This window comes from Silurus aristotelis (assembly GCF_946808225.1).
Source record: "Silurus aristotelis genome assembly, chromosome: 16".
NCBI classification, from domain to species: domain Eukaryota; kingdom Metazoa; phylum Chordata; class Actinopteri; order Siluriformes; family Siluridae; genus Silurus; species Silurus aristotelis.
The window spans coordinates 3,236,270-3,260,736 of NC_139589.1; the positions used below are offsets into that span (position 1 = coordinate 3,236,270).

Here is a 24,467-nt window from a genome sequence, read left to right on the forward strand (position 1 = left end):
ATACTCAATGACAAATAAATAAGTAAATATGTAAATAAATAAATAAACGTTTTATGCTTTTTTTTTTAAATTTCAATAGCAATTAAAACACGCTGTTAAATTATAATTAGCTTTTTAATCAAGCGCCGCGTGTGGCGTAATGAAAGGTTTGAATAATGTGTAACATAGACATTTTAAGCAAACGCAATAATTATAAAAATAACAATAATAATAATAATAATATTAATAACAACAACAATAATAATAATCATCATCATCATCGTCATCACAATTCTAATATTTTTCTTTTGACTCGATCATAATTGGAAATGACCAGCAGATGGCGGTAGTTCTCTATATGTGTATGTATGTGTGCAGTTTAAAGGCAATGGAATTGAACCATATACATTTGTGGGAAAAGGTTTGCACAATCCTGTATGCAAATCACCTCCACTCTGACTATGGTTCTGGTTCAGTCCACCTCTAAATACTATCTTTATGACGCCACGGCTTAAGAAACCGTCAATATTATAGAGGAACGCAGTATAACAGCGCACATCTCATACAGTCTGAATTAATGCCATGAAGCAAGAAACCCAATGATCACAATTGATCAAGTCTCCTTTCACTGCAGTTGTTGTTAAATAATGAAAAAAAAATAGTTATAAATCCACATAAATGTATTTAAGCTTGTGCAGTTTGCTACAGATGCGGTTTGCGAGCTCTGACTAGAGACCGTCCAATCGAAGAACGTGAAAATGGCGACCTTATTGTATGCCTGCTAGACGGCCCCCATCTGATTGGATCGGAACTCAAACCTAAACTTACACTCAGTGGTTTTCTACGATGATGGACAAAAGTATCAGGACACCTGACTTTTTCAGCCAAATTTGATTCTTTCCCCAAACTATTACCACAAAGTTGAAGGCACACTGATCTATTAATAGAATGATATTAAAAGGTAAAACACTCATTGACATCTGTTACAATTATCATGCGCCTAAAATCTTTTCAACTTCTTAAAAAATAAAGTCACGTGTGTTGTGGCGAGTTCGATTCTCGAGTTTCTTCCATCATTTATTCCTCTCTAAATGTTCTGCTTGCTGTGAAACTGATGCTGAACTGTATGTTGGTGATAAGTAGATACCACCAAACATCAATCAAAACAAGTTCAGAACAGAGCGCACAGTCAACCCCGATAGGTGGTTTGCTGTGTATTTGACCAGTTACGTTTTATCCACATATAAATAAAAAGAAACAACTGATTTTGCAAAATGTAGTTGAATGAAAAGGAAGATTTGAATGTAGTGAAGTAAAAGTATAAGTCTCCCCAAATGGAAATATTTCAGTAAAATTTAGATAAACAAAAAAGGGACTTAAGTACAGTAACAAATTACATTTACTTCTTTACTGTTCACCACTGAATTTCAATTTATTAAAATAATGTATTGTGTTATTTACAGTATAATATGAAGAATCTTGTATTCATAAAATCGCTAACTAGCTGTTGACCAGTTTGGCTTTTTCAGCCCCTGTTAGGAAGTTTTTCCTATCCGGCTCGAAGGACCAAATGTTAGGGAAGTTTTTCCTATCCGGCTCGAAGGACCAATTGTTAGGAAGTTTTCCTATCTAGCTCGAAGGATCATGTAAGGATTTTCACTATCTGGTGTGCGCTGATCAGGGGATTGTACTCGCCCCAGCGCGTCAGTGTAATTCAGAACACTCAACTTTACTGGGTATAGAATAGATCATACATGAGGTGATTCTTGCTATCTTCTGTAAGTTGCTGTTCGGTAGGTTGCGTGATGCAGAATGTATGCTGAAAGGCCACTGCTGAATGGTCAGTGCTGAGTGACAGGTTGCACGGTGTCGAATGGCCATTGGTCAATGACGACTGCTGCTCGGTGTTCTGGCCTTTTATACTCTTGATGGAGGATGGTGCACTGTGATGTTATAGGTAGCTTGTCATTGCTTGGTAAACTGTATGTCTGCCTCTAGTGGTGAAGCTGAATGGTCATTGACCAGTGGCCAGCTGACATCGTGCAACCTGTCACTCAGCACTGACCATTCAGTGTTGAGGCAATGTGTCCCCCCCAAAAAATAAAAACCCACCCAGAGGGGTGGGTTCTGTCTCAGGAGCGCAGTCAGGGCAGCAACAGGGGCAGAAAATACATGAGATGCAAATACACAAGTCAGGCTCTGTTTTAAGTGCTGTTTTAACGTCAAGGGAAGTGTTTTTTAAGAAATGATTGTTCCTTTGCTTAACCACCCTGGGGAAATCATTTGATATATGTGTGTGATATAGAATTAATTAGATTAGATTATATACAACATTATTGTCATTGTGCAGAATACGGGAATAAAATGCAGTTAGAATGTAACTAGAAGTGCAAATACATACATTATATACACACACACACACACACACACACACACACACACACACACACACACACACACACACACACACACACACACACACACATATATATACATACATACAGGTAGTCGTCGACTTACGACCACGATTGGTTCCGAACAGACCGGTCGTAACACGATTTGGTCGTAAGTAGAGCAGGCTATATGTACAGTACTGTGAAATGATGTTATAAAAATCTTTAAGTAGTATTTTATCATAATTTTCTTTCATTATTGTTATACTGTATATATCCTTATTTTCTTTGTTCATTTTATACCATTTGTATCATCTCTACACCATTTTGTTTCTTACTGTCGTACACCGCGGCTAGCGATTGTGGTCATGGTCAAGAAGTCAAGAAGTCGAATGGTCATAAGTTGCATAGGTCGTAAGTCGGCGACTACCTGTATATATATATATATATATATATATATATATATATATATATATATATATATATATATATATATATATATATATATATATATATACATACACACACACACACACACACACACACACACACACACACAAAAAACAAAACAAAAGTGGCTCTTTAAGGAAAAAAGTGAAGTCCTCGCTCAGTGAATATCCGTTATTCATCGTCCTCCTCCACGTAGCTCTTCACTGCTGAGCGAGCCATCTGTAGGGCCAGATACCTCTTTCGGGCCGAGCTCACTGTCTGTTCACTACTACGCTTTGTGAACTTTCTTGGCTCTGCTGCTGCTTTCTCTTTTCCTCTCAGATGGCCGTGCTGGTCTTTCCTTTCCTTCTCCTTCTTCCTGTCGTCTTCCCTGCCGGATGAAGGAGATCGATGGCGGCACTGCCGTTTGGAGTGGCTGCTTTTGCCGCTGTCGTTTCCTCGCGGTGACGACGTTTTAAGGGGCGACTTCGATTTCTCTTTCCTGTAACAGTAAGTTTGAAGAGAATGACTGGCACAAAAAACAACAAAAAAACACATCCACACTGTGTGAATAAATAAGACTGTTCTTTGTTCCCATAATTTCCTGCACTGCACTGCTATAGAGGTCGACCGATTGATCGTTTTTTGGCGTATTTGAATTTATCGGTATCGGCCGATTGTGCTAGAAATTAGACGGATTAATAAGCAGGCGCATTTGCGAGCAGCTAAAGATTGTTGTGGAACATGTGACGCTGCCTCCTGCAGCATGCAGACTGCCGTTCCACTGCCATAATCCTGTGATGTCCCCCGCTGATTGCTAACTATATCACTTCTTATTAATTTACAGTAAGATTTTGCGATGAAGAAAAAAAATAAATAAAAGAAGAAGAAAGAAAATCGGCCAAACATATGGGCCAAAAAATCCATCAGTCAGCTGCCCTGATTTCTGCATATCGCCATCGGCCAGAGAAAAACCCGTATCGGTCGACCTCTACACTGCTACCTCAGGATTAACTGACTCGATAGTATATCAGCAAGTGTTCCAATTAAAGTGGCCGGTGAGCGCATGCACCAAATGCTATTTTTATATTTAATTCACCAGCCTTTATCTACATTCTTACCGATCAGCACTACGATCAGGAAGAGCCTCTTCTCCTACAGTCTGGTTCAGAAGGTGTCTGTAAAATCCACTCAGGTCCTTCTGCTTCTTCACATCCAAGGCAGCTGGAGATAAAAAAAATTTTATTGTTACAAAAAAGTCCTTCCTGCATCGTTCAGCACACATTTCATACCTTACTGTACATAATGTTCAAATTAATCCTCATGTTGCTTCTCAGGGAAATTGTAGACCCCATGAAGATCCTCTAAGTTCAGGTGGGTTCCACAAAGCTCCGCCCCCCAGGATCTCAGATGGCAGGCGAAATAATTTTGTGGACCATGTTATTGATGTTATTATTTACATACATATTAAAATACAAAAAATTAAATCTTTGCTCATGAATAATTGAAAATATGTTTTCAATGTTTGCAGTCACGTGACGAGACCTAGAACCTAAAATCCTACATGAAGTATGAAGCCAAATAAAAGTGAATGTAGGATATTTATTGATATTGAGCAGTTAAGGGTTAAGGGCCTTGTTCAAGGGCCCAAGACTGGCAGCTCGGTGACCCTAGTATTCAAACTCTACCTTTTGAGAGAAAGTCCAATGACTTGCCCTTCAGTCTCAGTCCAACCAAAGTACTATTGCAACTATGGATCTAGAGAGAGGGTCAGTAAGAATCTGAACGATGTGCTATAATAAAATCTCACCCTCGATCTCTGCCGCTCTCTTCTCTCGCTCCAGCTCCTCCTCACGTTCTTTCAGCTTCTGTTTGTAGGCCGAGGTTACGTACGCTTCTTTATCTGCAAACTTCTCCCCCTCGGCTTCTCTCTGCTTCTGGATCTTTCTGTCGTCGCGACGCTCTTGCTCCTTCTTCCGTTCCTCCACAGCGCGCATTATCTGCGTGATATACTTGGGCTGTAGAGAGGAAAGAGTTGGTTCAGATATTCGATGCATGTATGGTTCCAAGATGGCGGCGCGGCAGTAGCTCGCAGCGGCAGTAGCTCGCAGCGGCCGCTCCGGACCCAAAATGGTGCTACTCTCACTTTGTAGCCCGCCTTACTACAATACATGGACATCAGAGCAACCGGTGTCCCTGTGTACAACCGAAAAACCCTGAATGAACTCAGCAACAACCCAAACAACACCATTAATGATGACCTGCGGCAGAAGCTACGCGACCTCGGCGTGCTCCGAGAACCAGGCCTCCAGTCCTCGGCATCGCCTGCGGCGGACGGGCGGAGGAGGGGGAATCGGTTGTTGACTTCAGGAGAACACAGAGTGACCATTCTCCACTGATCATCGCTGGATCCTCAGTGGAGATCGTCAAGAGCACCAAATTCCTTGGTGTTCATCTGGTGGACAAGCTCACCTGGTCACTTAACACCAGCTCCATCACCAAGAAAGCCCAGCAGCGTTTCTACTTCCTGAGAAGGCTGAGGAAAGCTCATCTCTCTCCCCCCATCCTGTCCATGTTCTACAGAGGGACCATTGAGAGCATCCTGAGCAGCTGCATCACTGCCTGGTTTGGGAACTGCACCGTCTCGGACCGCAAGACCCTACAGAGGATAGTGAGGACAGCTGAAAAGATTATCGGAATCTCTCTCCCCTCTATCATGGACATCTACACTACACGCTGCATCCGCAAAGCACACAGCATTGTGGACGATCACACACACCCGTCACACACACTTTTCACACTCCTACCATCAGGGAAACGGTTCCGAAGCATTCGGGCCGCCACATCCAGACTGTGCAACAGTTTTTTCCCGCAAGCCATCAGGCTCCTCAACAAAGAACTGAACTGAACTCTCTCACACACACACACACACACACACACTTACACACAACTGTGTGACTGATCTGCACAAACCGGACTCAACACCCATCATACACTTCGTTCACCCAGGTTTTCAATACCAATCACATTTTTCACGATCGCAAAATGTTTACATGCCGTCTGTTGCTGATTCCGGGACTTGTTATTTTGCACAATATTCTGTCCAAATCCTTTGGTTACTGTTAAATCTATTTTTGATTGCTGCTACTGCTGAATTGCACAAATTCTGTTTACATTTTTCTGTTTACACTGCACCTTATTCTGTTACGACAGGTTTTACTGGCGGAGCTATTTCTATTTTTTATTTTATATTTTGTGTATTGTGTATTGTCCTGCACTGTCCTGTGTTGTCTTGCACTGTCTTGTGTTGTCTTTTGCACTGTTTGCACCAGCTGCACACATGCACTTTATGTGGCGAGGATCTTAGTTCTCGGCCCTGTGTTCTTCTGTTCTGTACTGTTTGTTTTATGTTGTTCTATGTAGCACCTGGGTTCAGGAGGAACGTTGTTTCATTTCACTGTGTACTGCATCAGCTATATATGGTTGAAATGACAATAAAAGCTTCTTGACTCTTGACTTGACTTGACTCGTACGATTGGAACTCATATTTAAAGTACCAGAAAATTATTTTTTAAATTGCTTTAAAACAGTGTGCAATATTAATATTAAACACCAGGGGTGCAACAAAATTTGCAGTTCAGATCACATTCCGGTTTTTGACTCACCGATCGGATAATATTTCTGATCGGCAAAAAAAGGGGGAGGAGACAAATAGAATTTGCTTCCGTTTATTAGAAGAAATAATCCCATCCATGTGATCTGAATGATGCAGGAGGCTTTTCAAGTTCTTCTGCTCCCCTGCTAGCTTGTTGTTAACACGTCCCGTTCACGTGAACACGTCTGCTCTGTGTGGGTTTCAAAATGACGTAAAAATTGATATCAGCAGAAAAAAAAATTTCATTCTGCGATTATAAAAACCAAACAAACAAAAAATTATGATTACTCCACGAGTTTAAAAAAAAAATGTAATAAAAAAAAAAGAGCAATTAATCCATGGGTCTGGACGGATGAGGGATCAACTGTGATTCGCTGCACCCAATTAAATAAAGACTGCAATATTGGAATTCTGCACACCTTTCTGTCAGCACCTCCAAGCAGCTTCTTATTGCGCTCAAGTCTTTGCTTCTGGATGTCGTCGTACACGCTGTCGTACTCGTACACGCTGCTGTCTTCGTCCAGAGCCTTTTGCATCTCGGGTCGCGTCTGACACAAGGGATAATGGGGACACGTTAATACGCACTGTACTGGGACAGGACGTGTCATATTCTATATGATTCCAACCCTGGTCCTGAACAACCCCCTGTCCTGCAGGCTTTATTTCAAGAAGGATGGATTCACATTTACGGCATTTGGCAGAGGCTCTTTTCCAGAGCGTTTGAGGGTTAAGGTCGTTGTTCAAGGGTCCAGCAGGGCAATTTGGTGGTGATGATTTGAACTTGTGACCTTCCGATCCAGAGTCTAATGCCTTAATCACTTCCAAAGAATTTACCTGTAATTAATATCAACAGGCTGCTCAGGACTCAGTGGTTAAGGCTCTGTGTTACTGACCAGGTCTTTGTATCGCCAAGCTGCCACTTTTGGGCCCTTGAGCAAAACCCTTAACCCTCTGTGTGCTCCAGGTGCCGTATCATGTCTGACCCTGTGCTCTGACCGAGAATTTCACTGTGTTCGCTGTAATGTACTTGTGACACTTAAAGGTGCTTCTTCAAATGAGATCAATTTAAATTTCTCTGGATAAAGTCTGGTTTTCTATTTTCCTTCTTCTGACACACCTGATTTAACCAATCAGCTAAAGCGAGTGTGTTAATACAGGAAATAATTCAAATCTGCTAAAGAGGACCAACATCTGGATGTTTTTTTACCTGCTTCATCATCTTTCTTTTACTCTCCTCCTTCTGCAAACTCTCACCAACAGATGTCTGGGAATGAAATTAAAACAGAATTAATGCACAACATACAGGACACAGGATCAAAGCAGCATACGGTATGAGGGAGGGCATGAGTATTAATCCGGGTCTGATTACTTCATCATCCGAGTCGTCTCCGAAAATCGATGGTCGTGAGACGGGGGCCAATTTCGTACTCTTCTGGGATAAAATGAGACCGTACCTGAAATTAAATGTGGCAGAAATATCATTAGATGAAAGGATCTGGGAACATTACAACAGACTTACTTCATTAATTACTTCCTTCACTTTTAGATCTCACTTTTTTTTTATTTTTTGTATTAATATGTATTAAATTATTCCCAATAGTCCATTCTCTTTATTTCACAGCGTTTCTCTCACTTGTGCTGCTTCCTGTAGTATCTGTTTAGCTGAGAGTTTTTATCTGTCCAGATTTCAGCCTTCACTCCCCGTGTTGCCAGAGTTAAAATATGCCATGATGCAAAATAATCCCCTTGCGCAGTAATACACCGCTCCCAGCGTTCCTGCCACTTCTGGAATGTGTCCTGGAAGTCCTTTTCGAAGCGTGTCGAGCACCTTTTGTGATTCGCACAGAATCTCCGAACGGTGTCAAAAATGGCGACCTTTGAGCCTCGTCTTCATCTTCAGATCTTCAAATCTGGCAATCAGGGTGGGTGTGGAAGTGAGATCATGTTTCCAGTAAAAAAATGTGAGCACCAGTTGCACAGCTCCAGACGTACACAGGAAGATGGCACACTGACTTATAAAAGTTGGTGGTCCCTGTGACTGTGCATGCAGCCTTGTGCTGCCATCTGTTGGCGCGTTAAAAAACTAGTGCCAAACATTTTTTATACCACTTCGTGTGTGTGTGTGTGTGTGTGTGTGTGTGTGTGTGTGTGTGTGTGTGTGTGTGTGTGTGTGTACCATACAGAGTAATTTTTCACTTCCTGTTCCCTTCTTCTGCTTTCCAGGAATGACTGTCAGGGATTTTGTTCATTCATATATTAGCGATATCAGAAACCAATAATGTCTGGGGGTTGAGGAAGTCAAGGATCTGCAAAGGACACTCAAGTTCTTGCATTTCACACACCGTATCTTCACAAAGCTTTGAGGTAGTGTTAGGCTGAAGCAAGTTTGGGCGTCTTATAAAGATACTCTACACCTTATAAAGAGAAGTGGTAGCTCAGTGGTGAAAAAACTTGACCTCTGATTGGAAGGTTGTGAGTTCACGTCCCAGTATCACCATCAGGCTGCCACATGAGCAAGACCCATAACCCTCATCTGTTCAGTGTTTAAATATGAAAAATGAAGGTGAACTGAACGTAAACATCTATACAATTGTGTGCAACAGTTCGGGGAAGAACTAAAGATGGGTAATGATTGTCCGGTGTCCACAAACTTTTGGTCATCTCCTATGTACAGTAAAGACCAAAAGTTTGGACACACCTTCTTATTCAAAGAGTTTTCTTTATTTTCATGACTTTGAAACTTGTAGAGTTACACTGAAGGCATTAAAACTATGAATTAACACGTGGAATTATATACATAACAAAAAAGTGTGAAACAACTGAAAAAGTGTCATATTATAGGTTCTTCAAAGTAGCCACCTTTTGCTTAGATTACTGCTTTGCACACTCTTGGCATTCTCTTGATGGCTACTTTGAAGAACCTACAATTTGACATATTTTCAGTTCACTTTTTTGTTATGTATATAATTCCACATGTGTTAATTCATAGTTTTGATGCCTTCAGTGTGACTCTACAATTTTCATAGTCATGAAAATAAAGAAAACTCTTTGAATGAGCAGGTGTGTCCAAACTTTTGGTCTGTACTGTATATATAATATATATAAAATTTTGGTCTGTACTGTATATATAATATATATTAAATTTTGGTCTGTACTGTGTATATAATATGTACTGTATGTATGTATGTATGGACGTTCTTTCACAGCTGAAATTCCTTGTAATTTTTAGGATGGCTAACTAGCACTTTTTGTGTTTAAAAACCATAAATTAAATTAAATAGTTCTTAAAATGTGATTTTATAACCCAAACATCTGAAACAGTTCCCGGGCTAATCTTCGGCTAGCTAACACGCTGTTGCTAGCTAGCGCTCTATTTCGGCTCGATCACATTATTAGCAAAAAATATTTTACGTCTAAATAATTTTCTTAACAATATTCACACGCAACTAACACGACACACACGTGTACACACTGTAAATGGGCTTAAAAGAAACCTCTAATAAAAATCTGCATTCGTTTTCGTTTCATGTACTTACTGTTTACCACCGGAGTCAGCCATCTTGTTTTTAATTGAAATTCGGTGACGCAGATTCGCATTTTTTGAAACAGCAATAAAAACATGCTGTTAAATTAGAAACAGCTTTTTAATTTAGCGGCGCGTGAGGAAGTAAAAGTGGCGTAATGAAAGGTGTGAAAAATGTGGAGCCACTTTATGCAAACGCAATAATTATAACATAACAACAACAACAAAACAACAATAATAATAATGAAACTAATAACAATAATAATATTAGTAATAATAATAATAATAGTCACAATTCTAATATTTTTCTTTTGACTCGATCATAACTGGAAATTAATGACCAGCAGATGGCGCTAGTTCTCTATATGTGTATGTATGTGTGCAGTTTAAAGGCAATGGAATTAAACCATATACATTTGTGGGAAAAGGTTTGCACAATCCTGTATGCAAATCACCTCCACTCTGACTATGGTTCTGGTTCAGTCCACCTCTAAATACCATCTTTATGATGCCACGGCTTTAAAAAACATCAATATTATAGAGGAACGCAGTATAACAGAGCGCATCTCATACAGTCTGAATTAATGCCATGAAGCAAGAAACCCAATGATCACAATTGATCAAGTCTCCTTTCACTGCAGTTGTTGTTAAATAATAAAAAAAATAGTTATAAATCCACATAAATGTATTTAAGCTTGTGCAGTTTGCTACAGATGTGGTTTGCGAGCTCTGACTAGGGACCGTCCAATCGAAGAACGTGAAAATGGCGACCTTATTGTATGCCTGCTAGACGGCCCCCATCTGATTGGATAGGAACTCAACCCTAAACTTACACTCAGTGGTTTTGCTCCTAGAAGCAGTGAATCCAAGAGAAACGCTATGAAATAAAGAGAATCAGCTATTGGGAATAATTCAACACATATTTATGGACATAAAATATTATAAAATGTAAGTCAGTAAATTCTGTTAGATTTTATTCCAGGCCTGAATGTTGTCTATTAACAATCCTACAGACAATACAATCTTCCTAAAATCATTTAAAGTGTCTGTTTATGTAATACATTTTCACGTATTTTACGTATTTGTCCAAATATGTACAACACGTTGTCCTGATAAAGCAAATCAAGTCGGAGCAGTATTGCAGTCTAACATATGAACCACAGAAACTACAAATAGCATGGTTCTATCATGGTTCAGAGTTTGGGCTTTGTACATATTCGTTTAATTACAAAAAGAATAAAACGATTATAGACTATAATTACTGTTTGTATGGCATGTCGTTACAGGTTAAAACAGGAATGCTCATGTAACCTTCAGCGAGCTCTTAAGATTCCTACATCAAACCATTTCAGGAGCATTCCACCTGAGACGAAACGTTTGATCCGCCATTTTCAAATCTATAACCTATGTTTGAACAGCTGCTGCACACACCCGGTGTGTTTTCGGTTTTAGGATACAAATAGACGTCGTGCCATTGTGTCACAAAAAAGGATTGTCTTATCGGATATATTTAACTCATGAATACTAAAATTCTGGCCAATGAGCTACAACAATGTCCAGTTTTTGGGATTTCTTCCAATCTAACTATACATTTCAGTAGAAAGAACAGAAAGCAAGTCAGATATTATTGAACACCTGATTCCTTTCCAGAGCTCATTGAAGAGGAGCTTTGTGTGAAATCAGACTGTATATATTTAATATAAAAGGTTCTGCTACAGCATGAACTTTTTCAGCAGTTTGAGCTACAGGAGCTCGTCTGTTGGATCTTCACTCCTCATGTGCATCGATGATCCTCGGCCGGCCGTGACCCTGTCGCCGGTTCAGCACTGTTCCACCAGTTATTCACTTCACCGCTCATAATTTGATAAAGTCTTAACGTTATGCCTGATGGGTGTGTGAGTATATTTCAGTGTATTGTGGACGTTTTCCTGCTTTTTAGGAATGTGCACATACACCCTTCAAATCTGGAGGGATTTTTGCATCTGTTTTCGTGTATTTTAAGCACAGAGTTTCTTTCTGCCATAGAAAGAGGTTCTGTTTGGTTTTCATGACTTCGATATCGAAAAAGAGACAAAATAAACCTATTTTTTTTTTTTTTTTATCCTACCAACATCCAGCAACACTGACGCCCTTAAGACCATCACTGTGTTTGATAATTTTTGGATGACTTTATTTCGTTGCAATCTGTAATTATCATTTTTTTTGCAATCTAGTTTATACCTCCCTGGCATTGTTGTGCATGTTTTAAAAGAAAAAAATATATATTAAAAAAGTGTAATAATAATGTGTTGAAAAAATAAGTATTAAAACACAATTCTTTACCCCCAAACTGAGTAAAACATCTACTCATTATATTTTGTACTGATACAGAATGAGTATTGAAGAGCAGTGTTTGTTTTCTTCTTTCGTGGCATATTCTAGCTTGTTAGGAAGCCTTGATAGAACAACCCTGGAGAAGACATGGGTAAGGGCCACCAACACTGGGGCTCAAACCTCTGAACTTCTGAGTAGCCTTTGTGTGTTTGAAAAGATTTTATAATGCATGATGGATTACAAGGTCCTCACAAGAAGATGCTGAAGATTTGCATATTGTGCTTGATATTTGAATATTTGTTGGATCATATTTGAGGTCATGAAAACATGATGGGTTAAAAAGGAAAAAACGAAACCATATACAGTGTAACAGCATTGTGATAATACATCTCGAAATACACACACACACACACACACACACACACACACACACACACACACACACACACACACACACACACACACACTAAGAAGGATCGAGCTGAGGCCATTGGGTTTTGACAGCTGGCAGCTACGCGCATGCGCATAACGTCGCCCAGGGAGGAAGCGATCGAGATCGAGCGAGCAGAGCACGAAAAGCCGGAGCCGGAGCCGTCGGGCGCGCGCGCGCGCCCCCCGAGTCGTCTTCTTTTATTGAATCAATAACAATAATAATAATAATAATGTCCGTCTCGCCGTTACCGGTTCCGCTCAGGTGTCCGTCACCCGGGGCTTGAATGGCGTTGGTCACTGTCCAGAGGTCGCCTACTCCGAGCGCGACATCCAGCCCGTGCGTTTCGGTGAGCAATCCTGGGTTTTTTGGTTTCCTTCTTCTTTTTCTTCTTGCTCTTCTTTATTTATTTCTCCCCCCCCCCGGCCCTGCCACCTTCTTCCATCGTGTCGGTATTTTTCCTTTTTCTTTCTTTATTTTTGCGGGGGCTCATTTCCGCTTTGTTTTTTTTGTCTCTCTCTTTCTTTCTACAAGCCATTATGTCTCAGTAACACGCATGCGCAAGAAAAAATAAAATTGTTGCTTTGAAGTGAACGTTTCCGGTTATAGCTACATGTTATATTAATGGACCTGTTTGTGTCTCTGAACACCAGGTTGAGTGTCTGAGACACACACACACACACACACACACACACACACACACACACACACACACACACACACACACACACACACACCATTACATTCATGCATTTGAATGACTGCACCCCAGTTATTCTGTGAATGAGGTATTCCTTATGCATTACATAAAGCATCTAAATACACTGTGTGTGTGTTGAGGGTGTTAGAACACACACTATGGAAAGATCAGGCTGTGTAGTTTTTTTGTGTGTGAAATAACCCCATTAAATTGTACTAGGATGAACTGTGAGGTGTATGTAATCAGCATAAAGGACAAGAGCCACATCCGGCTTACACACACACACGACACACACGACACACAAGACACTCTCGAGCGCGTGTATGGGAAAGGAAATTGCTGACATGTCTCCTGGACAGAGGTGTATCAGACAGCCGGGAGGTTCAGCGTCATCAGTTGGAGATATCAGCGTGGCCCACATTTCCTAATTAAAACTGAATGAGCGCTCGGGTGAAGTCCTGTGACTAAACGCCAAGCTTATACAAAATGCATGAATTCCATAGCTGGTGTCGTGCCGTCGATCTCGATGTCATTGATGAGCTGTAAAGCCCCCTGGATTGTGCTTCCTCAAAAAATCTGAATAAAACAAGAACAGAGAACAAAAAAAGCAACGTTCCAGGGAGGACAGGTCATGCGAGCAATAGTGTTCGTTGTTGTTTTTCATTTTGTTCGTCAATTCTGATGATTGGTGAAGATGGCTATCATCCACCAAATATAATTGATTTATTATTGAGTATAGTTATAGGGTTATACAAAATTCACAAGTCCGTAGCTACTAATTTTACGGAAAAAAGTTTGTGGACATCTGGCCACATGTGCATCCACTCTTTTGGGATGCTGTTCCACCAGAGTTTTGAAGGCTGCTTGTAGAGATTCGTGTTCATTCTTTAGCTTTAAAAGTCAGTTGTTGAGGTGAGGAGGGTCTGGGGTGCAATTCATGTTCAACAGGTTTGAGGTCAGAGCTCTATAGCAGGAGATCCTCCACTCCAACAAATGTAAAGCATCTTCATGGAGCTGGCTTTGTGCATAGGGGCATCGTCATGATGGAACAGGTTTCCTCGTAGTCTCCTAGTTTAAATGGAGGAACAAATGTCCTATAGTCCATACAGTGTATGAAATGATGGCTTGATGTAATGATAAAATCCTCAGCTTGCGGTTTAATTGAAATTGTCTTTCAGATTTGTCATGTAAAGGCTCAGCGTTTCCTTCCCCGACTCGCCTTCCAACGCACGGGAGTCTGTTTTTCCCCTCGATTTGAACCTGAACCTGTAAACGTCACATGATCTTTACCTGATGTTCTAGACGTGGATAATCAGCAGTACTGTTAATTTTTTTTTTACGATCGCACCCCTGTTACGTTTGTTGCTTTTTCGCAGACACAGAACCAGACGAACATGTAGACGGGGTGCAAATGAACATTTGCTAAAGGGTATACAAGATCATGGTTGGTGCCCCATTCCCCTTCCCCCCAAAAAAGGGGTCAATATGCGGCCCACCTATTCACTGCATATACTGTAAACAAAATGTTCCTGTCTCTGGGCGTAGATTAATCTCTCAATTTTGAATTTTAATATTACAAAACACTAGGATTGGTATAAAACAGACCGATTGGAATTAAACAAGTGCGGCAGAGAATCATCTTAGAGGTTGGCCAGTTTACATAATGCAAAGCACCAGGTTAAATTTGGCACTCGTGGGTGCTTGAGGCAACAACATACCTGAACATTTGTTCTTTCAGCAAGTGAGGTGCATATGTTTTCATATTCTCAACAAACAGCATTCCAATGGGAGGGGGATGTAAAGAGGGATCAGGGTTACACTACAGTAATAGACTCAAAAAAAACATTTTCTAGTCTTCATTTGCTGATGGTTTTCTAAGGTAAAGTTGCCTAATGGAAAGCATATTGTTGACCAACCAACATTTCATTTTCATATCATACTCTTGGGTAGTTAAATAACATAGTGTATAAACCATGTGTCATTTCAGTGAGACAAATCTTTAGTCATAAAATTGCAAATAAGCGTCGTTGATTGAATAAATCGATCTGCCAAATCCCCTTAATCTGTGACTAAGACTGTGGGATATCGCTGTAGACTGTATTAAGACGAGTGATAGTGAAAAACGATGAACGCTCAAGATGCACACGATCAGTCCGGTTTATTGGTTGTGTCGATTAATCGCACCGATATATCATTACTGGAACTATCGTCTGTCTGCAAAAATCCTACCGATAGTTTTTCCGGGTTGCGTTATGCAGTATAAGAGTGGCCTCTAGGTGAATAACTGATTCCACATGCTGTCTTATTATGTCTTTTATTATTATTATTATTATTATTATTATTATTATTATTATTATTATCATTTTGGATGTAACTGTTTTTATTTATGTTGAGTGTCATTTTTTTTCAGCACTGTTTTTTTTTTTTTTGTAATGAAGTTCAGTACTATTTTACATGGAATGTTATGGGATTTTTTTTAAGTTGGTTTATGCATTTTAAGATTATTTGGTTATCAGTAAGTACGATCCAACCAAGCTATCGGTATAATCCACTATCTGTTACAAAAACAGTTACATACAAAATAAGAATAAAAAAAGGCAAATATAAACAGCATTTGGCATCAGTGATTCACCTTTAGAGGCTGTTTTTGTACTGCATAACGCACCCCGGAAAAACAATCGGTTGGATTTTATTTCAATTAACTAACTGTCGGTGCCGATTAATTAAGGGTCCAACAGTGGTAGCCTGGCAGTAATGGGTCTTGATTCCCCGGCCTTCTGATGAGCAACCCGGAACCTTAACCACTGAGCTATGATTGGCTCGTTTCAGTGTCACCTGTCAAGAGGTGGGAAATATTAGGAATATTATAAAACATTCTTGGAAACAGTAGAATAATGTGCCCTGCACATCTGCTTTGCAACAGATTGTGCAGGAATGGTTTGAATTGGACTTGAGAGTTTGAAGTGCTGACTCAGCCTAGAAATTCTGCAGACCGCATTCCGATTGACCATCTGTGTAATGTGCGGGACAAACAAGTCTAATTCATGGAGACCTCAGCTCACAACTTACTTCTTGGTGCCAGATACCACAGCACACCTTTAGAGGTCATGTGGAGGTCATGCCCTGACTCATGGAGTCCATAAGGGAAACTTACAGTGTATTAAGCAGGTGGTGTAATGTTATGGCTGATCAGTGTATATTCATTTTTAAATGTTAAAGTATTCAGAAGTTTTTTATTTGCTGTATCAAATGGCTCTTGTCGACATTATTTTTGCAGATGCTTTGATCATTTACATCCTGGTTTGTCTTTGAATATTTTTTTGACCGTTAACAAATTCAGTACACTCACGATTAACAAATGTGGCCACTTCCTGCTGTTGTCGGTCTTCTGGATATTATCCATTCGATCAGATACACGATTTGGACACAAGTTTGTAGACATCTGACTGTAAGATCCGAATTTACTTTTAGTCCCCATTTGCTGTATTTTGGAGTGTGCTTGTGGAGATTCATTCAATCACAAGGGTGTTAATAATATCAGGTACTGATGTAGGTGAGGTGAAGAGGCCTGGGGTGCAGTCAGCTTTCGAATTCAACACAAAGGTGTTCATTAGGGTTGAGGTCAGAGCTCTATAGCAGGACACTCAAGACCATTGCTCATGGGGCATTGCCATGCTGGAACAGGTATTGGTCTCCAAGTTCAAGTAAAGGGAAAAATCCAACCTTTTGCATCCGAAAACAACTTATACAATTGGGTACCAACTTTGTGGTAACAGTTTGGTGTCCCAATACTTTTGTGCAAAGAATTTGTTTCTGGATGAATCGGAGTGCGTCTGAAAGGTTTTCCCTTCGGTTTAGCATATGAAGTGTACAGGAGGTCAGGCTCATGCTGGCTGGCTTGATGTGACGTCACCCTTTCAGGTGCAGACGCCCTGACCACCCCACATGACATAGAATGCAAATAGAGTTTTATGCAAAGCAGAGTCACTGCAAGCTTTGAAAGGCCTTTCATGGTTTGGAAACCAACCAGGAAGTCTGTCTCCTATTTTCAATATAATTCCAAAGCACATGAGGAATAGTTGCCATTACGTCATGTCGAAGAGGAAGTAGTCAGGAATAATTAGCATTTTCATTAGTGTCCTTTGTATATAACATTTCAGATCTGTGATCTGCACATCGAACACATTTCCTGTCCTGTGTTTTGTTAAGCTTAATTTTTCCAGCTTGTGCAACAACATGCACCTTCTAAATCAAGCCAGTGAACATGAGCGATTTCCAGCTTTCAGCATTTTGTAAAAGGTCCTGATTTCAATGTTATGACCCGAGGGTTTGGGTTTAATTGCTGTTTTTTTTTTTCTCTTGTCCCAACAGGAGTCTGGCAGCGGGGAGGATGATCGCCGATCTCAGCCCCGAAGGTACAAAAGATCTCTCACCTTCTTTGCCAGGTTTTTTGCCCCCCACTAATAATCGTATACAAACCTGCTGGGAACAGAAAGTTCTTTTTGTATGAGCTCCTGATGCACAGCATTACGTTGCATTTCAACTTCCTGTACTGCAGTTTAGGGTTTTTATGATCTTCTGCTTCTGAAGAGCATCAGATTAGTATCAGATACCTGGTTGGTTTTGACGTCGCCTCCCTGTGCATTATGCTCGATGTATTATGTTCGAGCATCTGTATTGTATTGTGTTGACATCACACTCCAGTGCTTCCCTTCTGTATCGCGTTATACCGAGCGAGCGAGTCGGACTAGTCTCGACCTTTACTCAGGTTTCCATAGACCGCCGTTCATCGACAATTTCTTGCCCTCCGCCGTTTTCACACACGATCTACGGTTCAGTGTTTTACCATTCGTTCATTGCAAGTGAATTGCGTTTAGATGAGTGAAGTGTGTCTAAACGGGTGGAACAAAACCTTTTCTTTAAATATACAGCACAATTACGAGAGTGTATGTGATCAGTACTGGTGCTTACATAACAGGGGTTCTTTATAAATTGCCATAAAATACATTATTATTATATAATATTGCTTCTAGCAGATCTGGAGTTTTGAAGAAGGAGTAGCTAAGCGGTTAAGACACTGGACTTGTGAGTGAAAGGTCATTAGATCAAATCCCAGCACTCTTGAATGTTTTTGGAAGGCAAAAATTTCCTGGTATGAAATTATTACCAAAAAAACCCCAAAAACCATTTTCTACTTAATTCGTTCATTTAAGACATTCGACAGACGCCTTTATTCAGAGAGATGTACAATTATCTTATTTTTATACAACTGAGCATTTAAAGGGGTTAATTCATCCATTTTTCATCTTTAGCTTCATTTTGGTCAGGGTCATGATGCATCCTGGGAACATCAGGTACAAAACAGTAAAGTTCTATTGTAATTCTTCATCTGATCTCCTAACTCGGAATTTCCGACAACAAAAATCACCGCTAACATGCACAAAAAAAGGGAAGAAATTTTTTCTTCTCATATCCAGCCATGTTGGGAAGCTGGGTTAGCCATGATACAGCACCCCTGGGCCACAAAGGGTTAAGGGCCTTGCTCAAGGGCCCAACTCTAGAATACTGGGGCTTAAACCCTGAAACTTCCGATCAGTAACCCAGAAAACCCAAGCACTGAACCAACACTATGCTGCAAATGTTACAACACTGACTTTACAGTGTACAGTCTTGAGGTTTTTTTTGTTTTTTTTCCCCACTTCATAGCTCGAACGCCCCGAGCATGAAAATCAGCATAGCTCCGTACTTTCCACTTAAAAGATATTTGATTACAGTGCTTTTCCTGACTTCAGTTCATTAACCTTATCATCAAATATTTTAATATTTCTTTCCGTTCTTTTCTCGTAAATCTGAACAATTACCCTCGTTTCTGTACTCTTTCTTCAACACAAAATCCATTGACAGTTTTCCAAAGCCGTTTCTCAGACTCAAGATTCATTTTCGAGATGAAATTAAACTGACAGCGTCACTGTGTGTCTAAACGTCTTTTTTTCACTTGTTACATCATTTCGTAATGATATTTAAGCCTAACATTTTGATCGGACCAAAGCGGTTGACTTCTTCTCTTTCTGTGCACGTGCAATTGGAAACCCGCGTCACGCCCTTTTTTTTTTCGCACGTTTTTTGCATGTGTGGCCTAAAGGTTTTCCCCCGAGTGGTCAATAGGTCAGGAGGAACAGTGTAGTGAGTGTTGCTTCTTTTCGCTAAACCACCCCGAGGACACAATCAGACATGTAAATGCATAACTTTACATAAGAAATGGTCTCACGTACACAATGGCTGATTTTCACTTCTTCACGGTGTGTTTTGCTAACGTGGAGAGCCATCAGGGCCAGAACTCTATCAGAAACTCTATCAGAATCACAGACAAATTTTTGGGCATTATCACGATGTTCAAAAAGCACATAATCTTATGGTCAGGTGTCCACAAAGTTTTTTTCCTTTTGTTTTGTATACTTTATTACTTATATTTGGATGCCTCTCAGTTCTCTGCATTTGATATACATCTGTAAAGGTGTTCTTTTGGGCAATGCAGGTAGCACTGGAGGTGACGACCTCACCGCATTCCTCGCCTTCACATCCAGTTAGGCTTCTCTGACTTGACACTACATCGTTCATAGTTTCATAGTTCATAGTTTCACACACCGCATATGTTCTTGTTTCGAGTGTTTCTAGCAGAGGCGGAAAGAGTAATAAAATATTCCACTCAAGTAAACGTCTTGTTACTTCAATGAAATTTTTACTTAAGGTTCCGGGTCAAAAAATTTACTCGAGTGAAGGTAAAAAGTGGTTCATTTAAAAGGTACTTTAAAAATTTACTGAGTATTTTATAACAGCTAGTTGTTTTAAATTGATGAAACACCTTTACAAATTAAAACCTTTTTTACCTTTTTTAAAAAGGCTCAAATTGCTGAAGAAGTTCATGGTGTTAATGCTCGATGGTTCAGGAGCATCTATCTATCTATCTATCTATCTATCTATCTATCTATCTATCTGTCTGTCTGTCTGTCTGTCTGTCTGTCTGTCTGTCTGTCTGTCTGTCTGTCTGTCTGTCTGTCTGTCTGTCTGTCTGTCTGTCTGTCTGTCTGTCTGTCACCAACACAATAGTCTAACCCAGACCTATCTATCTATCTATCTATCTATCTATCTATCTATCTATCTATCTATCTATCTATCTATCTATCTATCTATCTATCTGTCTATCTGTCTATCTGTCTGTCTGTCTGTCTGTCTGTCTGTCTGTCTGTCTGTCACCAACACAATAGTCTAACCCAGACCTATCTATCTATCTATCTATCTATCTATCTATCTATCTATCTATCTATCTATCTATCTATCTATCTATCTATCTATCTATCTATCTATCTATCTATCTATCTATCTATCTATCACCAACACAATAGTAGGCAGGTGGTCATATTGTTATCTCTGATCGCTGTATGATTGTGATATTGTGATGGTCAGGTGTCGGCAAACTTCTGGTCATATATTTTTGGTGTACATGAGCTTGAAAAAAGAGGTTAATAAACAATCCAGGAAATATTCTGAAAGAAGAGTCTCTACACTCATGGTACAGATAATGAGAGATTCATATATTGATGAGGAGTCCTGTGTGATAAGGTGCAGTTTTATCACGTGCTTGTTTAGGGTCATGGTCACTGTGTGTGTGTGTGTGTGTGTGTGTGTGTGTGTGTGTGTGTGTGTGTGTGTGTGTGTGTGTTTGTGTGTGGACTAGAAGTTTTTCATTCTGGTTTGTGTCTGGACTGGTGAATTTTACTGGCCCTGACTCAGACGTGTAAGATGCAACTTTTAGAGGCCTCTGATTTTAGCCTGGGTTTAGGATTTTGTCAATCCAGTCACTCCTGGAGTGTGTACAAGTGCAGTTATGATGGATGAGGGGGGAGATCTGGCTTGTCATGTCATCTTGTAAGGTTCATCTAGATGAAAGCCTGTGCATGCTAAGTGAAATTCCAGATCTCAGGACGGCCCCACTCTGACCTCGCGAGGACAATGGAGCACAGGAAGGTCATGAGCGAGTCATAAACAGGTTTCTGTAACTACATCGTCAAGCTCGTGGATCGCAGCTTTCACGATCAGGGTTTGTGTTCCTGCGTCTGTCATCCCCCTTTGGATGTGGGAAGTCATTTCCTTTTGTGTTTCGCTGTGTATGAAAATACACTGATTGCTATAATATGCAAGTCAGTTCGCTAAAGTTTTGGGACCCCTGACTTTTCAGCCTTATTTGATTCTTTCCCCAAACTGTTACCACAAAGTTGAAGGCACACAGTTGAAGATGAATTCACAAAAAAAAATCACAAATGGGATTTCATCTCACCTACATCAGCACCTGATTTTACTTTATAAAATCTCACGCAAATCTCCACAGGTAGACTCCAGAATTTAGTGGAACATCTTCCCAGAAGAGTGGAGGTTCCTATAACAGCAAACGGGGACTTAATGTTGAATGCGATGTTAAACTTATCATTTAGATGTCCACAAACATTTGTCAATATAGTAGAGTCAAATTTCAAATATTAAAGAGGGCAAACAACATTGTACAAAGAGACAATAAAAAGGTATAGAGGTTAAACCGAAAGTATTTTTACTGATAATATTTATAACTATATTATTATTAGTAGTATTAGTCATAGTAGTAGTATTCTTTTAACTGCTCCCATTAGGGGGCGCCACAACAGAGCGTTTGTCTCCATACCCCCATGTCCACTACATCTGCCTCTTCGAAACCAACTACCTGCATGTCTTCCCTCACCACATGCATGAACCTTCTCCTTGTCCCTCCTTTTTTCCTCCTGCCTGGTGGCTCCATCCTCAGAATTCTCCTATCAATATACCCCATGTCCCTCCTCTGAACATGTCCAAACATCTCAATCTTACATTCCAGTGCTTATGTTAGTTCTCACTCTCCAGTGTTCTGTATTGTTTGAAGATTTATAATCACACTCTTGATGTCCCATATGAGGATGGTTTCCCTTTTGAGTCTGGTTCCTCTCACGGTTTCTTCCTCATAACATCTAAGGGAGTTTTTCCTTGCCACAGTCACCACGGCTGCTCATCAGGGATAAACACACACCATTCACCTTGACTGTTAATTACTGTAAAGCTGCTTTGAGACAATGTCTGTTGTGAAAAGCGCTATAGAAATAAACTTTGACTTGACTTGAAACTTGACTTGACAGTCGCTCTCACCTTGTCTCCAAAACGTCCTACCTACAAAACTTATTTCTAATCCTGTCCTGCCTCGTCACTCCCATCTTCAACTTCACTCCCATCTTCAGCCTCTTTATTATTGTTATTATTTTTTCTTTTTGATAATGTTCAAGCTATTGAAGTCACGTGTCGCTCGTTCCGCACTCGGCCACTCGGTAACATTGTTATGACTGCGCAATACCTCGTGGTTGTTTAATCAGACTCAGGAACCACCAGGTTTGTTGTCTGACGTCAGAAGTAAAGCCCCGCCCTTTTCCTTCAGCACGTGTGCAGCTCGGCCCTCCCTTCCTCCCTCCCTCCCTCCCTCCCTCCCTCTCACTCTCTCCTGTCACCTTTCGCCCTGACAACACCAAAAACAAAACATGACACAGAAGCCTACGAGGAAGTTCAGCACCGTCTCACCAAGCAGTGCTGCGTTCACAGCGAGTGTGTGAAGCGTTTCGGAGCGATGTAGGGCGGCTGATCGTCCGGAATAACCCGCCATGGTACGGAGCGACGTGTTCCCACAGAGCACCGTCAACTGTCTGTAAGTGTGCAGGGAAAGAAAGCTCGGCAATCAAACATTCCTCATGTCCTACACTCGGTTCTGTGAGATTTTTTTTTCTACTAAAAGGTTTAAAAGTTCATTGAACTGTTAAGAAAAGACTTCATTCTGCATTTCATTGCATCCTTAAGACTTTTTTAAAATAAGGAATTAATGCAAGAATAAAAGGATGCATAGAATACACAGTAATTATGCAGGCATGATACAGGCATGATTCTTTAAAACAAACAAGCATTAAAGTTTTCTACTGTTTGATTCTTGAAAATAATACAGAGTTCTGTGTTCGATCTGGAGAGTAGGCTACTGTCTGTGCACAGCCACAAAGGTTCTCCCAGTTCTTTAGAGTTTTCTCCAGGGAGTTCTTCAGTTTCAGAACTTTATGCAAGTAGAGGGATTGGCTATACACTTTTCTGTAGGTGGCGACGGGATCGAGTCATGACCGGATTGTGAAAAATGAAAAATGATGAGCTCTAGAAACATTTCTTTGCTTCTAAATAATTTCCTTTTAATTACAGTGTGGTTCAGTACGTTGTCAGGCTGATTGGTGCGGTTAACACGAATTATAAAAATTGTCTGTGCTTCCTGATACTCAGTCCCCATTTGCTGTTACAATAACCTCCCCACTTGTGAAAAGATGTTCTCGATTTGGAAAATTTGTGGAGATGGAGATTCATTCAGCCACAATGGTGTTAGTCAGGTACTGATGTAGGTGAGGAGGCCTGGGGTGCAGCCAGCATTCAGATTCAATTGAAAGGTGTTATTAGGGTTGTAGAGCTCTATAGCAGGAGATCTTCCATTCCAACCCATGGAAAGCAGATCATCAGGTCTGGTAGTTCAAGTGAAAAGTTTATTTATAGCTACCACGTCCGAAGACAACCTTCACAATTTGTGAGTACTTTGGTGTAACAGTTTGGAGAGGAACCACATATAAAGCCAGGTGTCCCAATACTTTTGGAAGTACAGTGTATGTGTTGTAATTGTGTGAAGAGTCGAAGATTTTTAAAGCCCTCTTTTAAGCCTTCTAAGTTACAGTAAAAGGTTTGTTGATTTATCCAAAATATGGTCAAAATAGTTGTTCCTGCATGGAAGGGTAATGTTTTATGTCATGTAGATCCTGAAGGACAGGTTTCACGGCCTGGAGAAAATCAAAATCGCTCCACGTCTCGAGACCTGAACGTGTTTAAGTGTTGCTAGCAATTAGCAACGAATACCCTCGTGACCTCGTATCATGCATGTATACGTACACAGAGTAAATGGAGGGGAAAAGTGGTTT

General features: G+C 40.3%; 2 protein-coding genes across 3 annotated transcripts in view; one reads left to right on the top strand and one right to left on the bottom strand.

The window, feature by feature from the left end:
- Window positions 1-2,993: 2,993 nt before the first annotated feature.
- LOC310739455 (nuclear speckle splicing regulatory protein 1-like) lies at window positions 2,994-10,015 on the bottom strand (the record flags this gene model as incomplete). The annotated part of the gene is made up of 8 exons (XM_083565381.1): window positions 2,994-3,303; window positions 3,923-4,025; window positions 4,612-4,819; window positions 6,876-7,004; window positions 7,664-7,720; window positions 7,826-7,910; window positions 8,090-8,344; window positions 9,993-10,015. The coding sequence occupies 8 exons, from the start codon at window positions 10,013-10,015 to the stop codon at window positions 2,994-2,996; spliced, it is 1,170 nt and encodes a 389-aa protein (XP_083421507.1).
- A 2,749-nt stretch (window positions 10,016-12,764) lies between these two features.
- The window catches only part of ssh2b (slingshot protein phosphatase 2b), a 32,772-nt gene continuing 21,069 nt past the window's right edge, over window positions 12,765-24,467 (top strand). Inside the window, exons 1-2 of one of the 2 annotated variants that reach the window (XM_083564518.1) lie at window positions 12,765-13,071; window positions 17,794-17,837. In XM_083564518.1, the coding sequence (XP_083420644.1) occupies window positions 13,009-13,071; window positions 17,794-17,837 (107 nt within the window). In that variant the 5' untranslated portion in view covers window positions 12,765-13,008. Of the gene's footprint in view, window positions 13,072-17,793; window positions 17,838-22,967; window positions 23,177-24,467 lie in introns of those variants that run through there. The other variant, XM_083564519.1, reaches the window with a different exon arrangement.